A 7,291-nucleotide genomic window follows, 5' to 3' on the forward strand; every position below is an offset into this window, starting at 1 on the left:
TATAAGAAGGAGAGCTTGCCATTTGCAACAGCATGGGATGCGCCTAGTAGAGGCTAAGTGTAGTAAGACAGAGAAAGACAAATACCATACAATTTCACTTATATGTGGAACCTAAAGACCAAAGCAAATAGCAGAAATGGATTCATCAGGACAGAAAACCAAGAGGACGGTTGTCAGGGAGAAGGAAGTGGAGGGACGGGCAAAATGGGCAAAAGGGAGTGGGAGGCTCAGGCTTCTAGTTATGGAATGAGTAAGACGTGGGGATGAAAGGCACAGCATAGGGAACAGTCAGTGGTACTGTAATAGCATTGTACGGTGACAGATGGCAGTTACACTGATGGTGAGCACAACATGACCTACAGCACCGTCATATCACTATGTTGTACACCTGAAACCAATGCGATATTGTGTGTCAACTGTACTTCAATTTTTAAAATGTACTATATATATACTTTTAAAGACAAAAGAAAAGGCAATTGAAACTTTCCCCAAGCTAACTGAATGTCCTACAGATGAAATCATAATCAAATAAGACCATGAGGGAACATCTTTCACATCACCAGAACAGCGACTCTAAAGCACCCTCCTTCTTCAAAGTCACTGCATCCCGTGGCTATACACAGGTTAGGGTTACTTCTCCTGGAGCTGACCAAGAACTCAGGCTCCCAGCCTAAGCTATCATTTTCCTGCACAGGAGTGGGAGGGGCCCCGGGAGAGGCAGGAGGATTTCTCCCCAGTGAGGCCCAATTTAATTTTAAGGGGAATCCCAAGAAAGGGAAAACCTACGTGGTAACATTGTGCCAATTTTCCAATTTGTTACAAAAAAAAAAAAAAAAAACCTAAATGCACTTAAGAAACTTGACAGTAGAAGCACCAACACTGACTGCTTATTTATCTCTCGGCTCATCTAAATAGTTTCTCTGCATCCGACTCTTCCAGAAAAACAACTATTGAGTCCTTATTTCTTTTTAATAACCCAGATTTCCTTTGGCAATTTAACTACAGCATCTTACTAACACAATTCTTCAAAATCTCTAACTTTATTAATAACCAGATCCTTTTATATGCAACCAAATTCCTCTTGCATCTTTAAGAGATGTAAGAAAATGACTCTCCATCACTCACTCTCTCATCATGGCTGGTATACTATTACAGCATTAAGTTTCATGATGTTAGTTACACAGTGGCCTTCGGGTCATCAGACTGAATGGATGTTTATTTTAATCAATCCTGAACAGATTCTTTCCCTATATTTTGTTGCTCTTCGTATCCTAAAAAGTTTTTTTCCCCTTATGTCTAGGATCCCAAACTACATGAGATTAGAGAGCTGAGCAGAGAATCCTACATGGTTGGTCACCTGTTTATGCCTTGCAGATTCGTGTCTGTTTTATGATTATAAGACTTTAACTGGTTGTCATTTAACCAAGACCCAACTATGACCTCAGATCTTTAAGAAGCAAGAATATGTGCAAAATTAACGCATTTCCATTTCCTCTTAATGATAAGGGTCATGTACTCTTCTCTATTTTTTTTAAGATTTTTCATTTATTTATTCATGAGAAACAGAGAGAGAGAGAGAGAGAGAGAGAGAGAGAGAGAGAGGCAGAGACACAGGCAGAGGGAGAAGCAGGCTCCATGCAGGGAGCCCAATGCGGAACTTGATTCCGGGACTCCAGAATCATGCCCTGGGCTGAAGGCAGGTGCTAAACCACTGAGCCACCCAGGGATCCCCTGTTTGGTGTTTTAAAGATGTGTCATCACACTAAATTTGAGGTCTGCAAAATTCGAGTCACGAAAAGCATAGTTCTCTTGCCTCCAAATGTATGATAGATGAGGGCTTATCAAGAGAACAAAGGGAAATTCTAGCACGGTTAGCTGTTAACGTCTTGAGTTTCTAGACTCTTCTTTGCTCAAGATTAACATGCATGCGTACACACAAATAAACCTAGAGACCAAAATTCAAGCTTTTGTTTGTTGCTGGTGTTTAATATCTAACATGGAGTCAAACCATTAATAACTAGTTCAAATGACTTTCCTAGCCTAACTAGTTTCTTTCTGGTAAACTTCTGCCTCTCAGTATATATCTCACTCTCCAAATCTCAGCTATCTTGAGCACCCAAGTGATGTACCAGGAAGCAGAGAGGCTTGGTTTAAGTAGGTTCCCTGGCACCTTGGAAAGTCCCAGGAAGCAGCAGATGGAAAGCTTGCAATTCCACGGGCTGCTAAGGGGGGCAAAGAAGACTTCCTTTGCAGTTATGGAAACACACATACCAACGAAGCATCACTTTCCTACAGGTTGATACTGTGACTAAGTAGTAATCAGCTCATACAATAGAGACAGGAGTAACAAAGTAGGTTTAGGATTACATTGGAGAGGAAGACAAATGAAGATGCTGGAACCCTTCCTGAAATAGAGATCTTAAGGAGGCGGTCATTTCTCACAAAGCAGTAAAAGAACCTTTTGAGCTGATACACAGGCCCCAGTAATCCAGGAACCAGAAACATCTTATAAATATCAATTAAGCCTGGCAACAAGCTCCATGCATAAATAGGGAAATTTGGGTGTTTAGAGACCGAGCAGCCCGAAGCCTAACAATGAGTCAGGACCAGAGAGGGCACCAGAACCAGGAATCTGGAATCCTCATCTCTGGCTGGTACAGGAGATCTATCTTTCAAGGGAATAAAATGTTCACATGAGAAACAGCAGAAACAGATGATAATATCCGTGCATCTTGGGATGGAACAAGACAAAGGATGGCCAAATGACACCCAGTTGAACTTGGAAAGGAAGCCAAGCCAACGCCCCAAATGTTATTTAATCAAATGGAAAATTAGCATTGTTTCAGTGCCTCCTTAGCAAAGACTCTGCTCACCTTATGGCTTGTAAGTTAATGCCAAGAGATACCCTATCCATCCTCACCTCAAGGCGCTCTATTTTATCTGATTTGAATTCAGAAATGCCTATTCATCTTTGGCCAGATAAGTGAATCAGGTATTGCATTTGCAAGCATGCAAGCTGAAATTGAACCCACGATGCAGACAAGGGAGTCTGGTAACTTCCAACCCTCTGGCTTTTCCCATCCGCTTCACAAGGGAAGGTTAAAACCCCATTTACATCTAAAGCACCCAATGTGAATCCATGTGCTTCGCCAACTATAGGAGATGTGGTAATATGACTGACTTGCATGTTTAAGGTCCAGCAAAGTAACCAATTAAGCTAAGGAGGCCAGCTTTTGGTACAGTACTCGAGCATAATCAAATGTTACATAATCAAACGTTCCATGGCAAACACCTGCACAAGAGAACAAATAAATGAGTAACACCTTGAAGTGAACTGGGTGAGGCCCAGCTTTCCCTGTGGGAGTGAGAAACCCTAGCACACAACTCTAGACTGAGAAGCTACATGTGAGCAGCCATCCATTCAGAGCACGACCAGAGAGAACCTGACAAACTCCAAAAAGAAACAATAGCCTACCCGGCATTGCTCAAATGCCTCCCACTTTTGCTCGGCCAAGGACTGACCCCGACTCCAACCAGCACTGGGAAGTCCTTGCCGACTTGGGGCTCAAGGCAAACATGCCTAAAAATTTTCAGACTGGAAGTTAGGACCAAACCGTTCTAGCATCCTTTGGGGGGCGGGGATGGGGCTGGGAGGAGAAAAGGGGAAGAGAAAGAAGCAAATTCTCTTCACTAGCCATCTCTGGGCGGCCGGCACTCCCGAGTCCTCAGCCTCCACCCGCAATGTCCGTGAGTGAGCCTCTAGGGCCAGAGTGTCTGCGGGGTTCACCCTCCACCGGATCTTCTTCCCTGAGCCCGGGCCCACACGTTCCCAGCTCCAGGTCCAGGACAGTGAAATACCCAGGAAATGCCCAGGAGATCTGTATCCGACAACCACACCACCCACACTTATAGTAAGAAGAGTTCGTCAGCCCACAAGTATCTTCCATTCATCAAAAATTCATTAAGTGCTTACTAAGTTCCGGGCGCTGAGCGACGTCCCGCAGATGCAAAGACACCCCAGGGGCTCCCCCACCCCCGCCCCTCACGCGGGCCTCAAAGGAGCGCACACACCGGGAGGGCTGTGCGGGACGGCCCGGGGAAGCTGAAGCTAAGTGAGAAGGCCGCTGTCGCCGGGAGAGCCCTGTCCCAAGGCCTCTCTCGGCCCGTCCCCCCGGGCACGGTGGCACGGAGGCCGCCACGCCCGCTCTAGAAGGCTCTCGGCGCCCGGCCGCACGGCCCCCCGCCCCCCGGCGCGCGCTCACTGGGTCTTCCTGCGGCCCTGGTCCCGGTGCAGCTCCCGCAGATCCACCTCGGCCCGGCCCAGGAACTTGTCGAGGCCGAGCAGCGCGCGGTGCAGCACGGTGAGCTGCAAGGTGGCGGCGGCGGCGGGCGCGGCCCCGGCGGACAGCAGCGGCGGCAGCTCGAAGGTGGCCTCCTCCCGCCACACCGGCGCGCCCAGGCTGCGCTCCGACACCGAGGTGGCGTACTTCTCCTTGCCCACCTGGATCACCGCGTACGCGTCGCTCGTGCCCCCGGGGCCCTTGGCCCGCAGGCCCCGCGCCTGCAGCACCGTCACCTGCACGTGCGTCGGGGACCACACGGCCCCCGGGCCCCGGCCCGCCGAGGCCGCCAGAGACATGGTGACGGCGCCGCTGGGGACCGGAGAGGCCGGGAAGGTGGCGGCGCCCGGCCGGCTCTGCGGCCCGCCCCGCCGCCGCGGCCCCTTTAAGGCTTCCGGCCCGCCCCGCCCCCCGCCCCGCCCCGCCCGCCCGCCCCCCCGTCCTCCCGGCCCGGGCCGCCTCGCCCCGCCTCGCCCCGCCCCGCCCCGCCGCCCGCTCACCTGCCGCATCCCACCCGCCTCGGCGGCTCAGGCCCGCGTGTCCGGGGCGGGGGCCGGGAGCGGGGGCTCGGGGGATTCCGGAGCGAGAGTGTTGGTACGGGACGAGGTCGCACGAGCCGACTCTCGGCGCCCGCCAACGGGCGGGCGTGTGACTCGGCATGCATTACTTCTCATCTTTTGGTCTCAGTTTCCTCACCCATAAAGTGAGATAACGATCACCTCGTGCAACTGCTTTAAAAATGATAACGTAGCCCGGCACATGGGGAGTTCTGGATCAGGAGGTGCCATGAAGGTGACAATGAGCGCGATCCCACAGTCGCTGCTCTTTGGTCTGGGCCAGCCGGTGGTTTGCTCCGGGGGACTGCGGGAGCTGGGACGGTGCAGATGGGTGGCGGAAGGAGGATCCTTTGAGGGCCTGAAAAGGGGAAGGTGAGAGGGAAGGGGGCCGGTGATGAGGTGCTGTGGGAGTGTCCTACTTTGCTCTGCTCTCACCAAATAAGGTGAGGCTAAAAGGCTAAATTAGGGAAGAGGAATAAAGGAGGAACTGAAGATAGGGTTGCCAAACCCGGACATCTGGAGACCAGAGGGCCACCCTTGCTCCAGTAGCCCAGAGTCTCTCCCCTGCTCTTTATCCCTGGGGGCTTCCAGTCATTCACTTCCTTCTTCCAGATGTCCCTTGGATGGGCAGTTTCCCTTCATTCCCAGGTCCTGCTGACTGCAAGACTTCACTCACATTTCCCCCCATGGTTTTGCTTCCAGGGGGACCAGGTGGTGACTTGGTTAAGGTGTCTCTTCCATAGCCCCCGGCAGAAACCTGGGTACATGCACCCCAAGTGCTCAGGAAGTGCTGTGGAAGTGAAGAGAGAGTGTGCAGTTTATTCTGGCCAGTCAGGAGCACACAGTGTTTCCTTTTACCCTGGAGGACATTACAAGATGCATTATGCCTCAGGTTTGCAACTGAGGGTGGCTACCATGCGGGAAAGACCTATTCCATACATTGTAAATATGCAATGGTGATAAAGAGGAGGCACCAGACAGGTAAGTGATGGAAAAGCCTAGCAGAACTCTGTTGCCATTTCTGCATCTTGACCATCTGTTGATGTCATTCAACCTCATGGCCCCATTCATTACCATAAAAATATATTGAGAACTTACTTGGTATCCAGTATGTGCTAGGAGCTACAGAGGGCATAAAGCCCTAAAACAAGATCCAGTTCTGAGGCACATCATGACAAATGCTATAACGGAAGTCCTATACTAACAAAATGCTTTGGGGGTTTTGAGGTTGGAGTGATTTCTCTAAGCAGGTGGATTTTTATGAAGAAAGTGACATTGAGCTGAGCCCTAAAGTAAAGCATATACCAGATTTGACAGGCAGAGAGGGGGTGGTGTGGGGGAAGAGCATTTCAAGGGAGAGAGAACAGAGCAGTCTAAGCAGATATAGGAGCCAGAGAGTTCCCAGTATGTTTAGGGGTTAGGAGCACCCCATTGGGGCCAGAATGTGGGATATCTTAGGAGGGCACTGTGGGTGGATGGTAGGGATAAGACAGCCAAGGTAGGTGGGCCTAGATCACGTAGCTCATGAACACCAGGCTAAGGGGTTTATGCCACAGCATTAGGCCAGGGTGAGCCAGCCCTCAGAGGATTTTGAGCAGTGGTGTGATGAGGCTGTGCTTCATGCTGTAAAGCAGGTGTGAGCAAAAGTAGCCCAGCAGCCAGTATTGGGGGGGGGGGTCAGAGCTAGATGCCTTCATTTTCACCTGGGGACTATCTGCCTCTGGCCCCACTCTACCACTGCTCCATCCTTGGAGTCTGTTCCAAGTTGGAACTGTATTCAATAAGGCACTTATTCCCCTCCTGGTTTTCCTACCTGTGCACTGCTCCACTACCTCCCTGCTGGACAGAGTCCAAGATTTGGGGTCAAGACTGACCCCCTGTGCGTGAAGTTTTTCAGCTCTCATCTCCTGTCCTCCCCCACACTCACATTGTTCATGCTGCCCCACAGTGAAGATAGCAAGGATTGAAAGCTAGCTGGTCAGCCTCATAGGCTGAGTATGACCCAAAGCATCCCTTCCATTCATGGAAAGGATGAGAGGACAAAGGAAGGGAACAAGGGGGAAGGAAAAACTATAATACCTTGTGACCTCATGTGTTTGGGTTTCTGTCAAACACATATAGGCTCTAAGGTTAAAGCAGAGGTTGTAGATTGGGGGAGGGAAAGGCTGTTCCACCACCCGCAGGAAATCAAGATTCTTCCAGACACTGGACACTTGCAGAGGTTAACTCAGAGGAGTGGGGGCTCATGAGAGGCAGGAATTGGAAATACATCAGGGTAGAGAGAAGCCAGGAGCTAGAGCACAGGATGTACTTGATGCTAAATGGCTTGGTGGCTGTTTTCTCCCTTCCTCCAGCCAGAGCTCTTTGTCCCTCAAGACTCATTTGCTGACCCCC

General features: G+C 50.5%; 1 protein-coding gene across 3 annotated transcripts in view; it reads right to left on the reverse strand.

The window, feature by feature from the left end:
• RAB11FIP1 (RAB11 family interacting protein 1) overlaps positions 1 to 4,697 on the reverse strand; it is a 29,403-nt gene extending 24,706 nt beyond the window's left edge. For 2 of the 3 annotated variants that reach the window (XM_055334952.1, XM_055334950.1), the window contains exon 1: positions 4,263 to 4,697. In XM_055334952.1, the coding sequence (XP_055190927.1) occupies positions 4,263 to 4,639 (377 nt within the window). In that variant the 5' untranslated portion in view covers positions 4,640 to 4,697. The remainder of the gene's footprint in view (positions 1 to 4,262) is intronic. The other variant, XM_055334951.1, reaches the window with a different exon arrangement.
• Positions 4,698 to 7,291: the final 2,594 nt, after the last annotated feature.

The sequence above is a fragment of the Nyctereutes procyonoides genome, unplaced genomic scaffold (genome assembly GCF_905146905.1).
Source record: "Nyctereutes procyonoides isolate TBG_1078 unplaced genomic scaffold, NYPRO_anot_genome, whole genome shotgun sequence".
Lineage (NCBI taxonomy): Eukaryota > Metazoa > Chordata > Mammalia > Carnivora > Canidae > Nyctereutes > Nyctereutes procyonoides.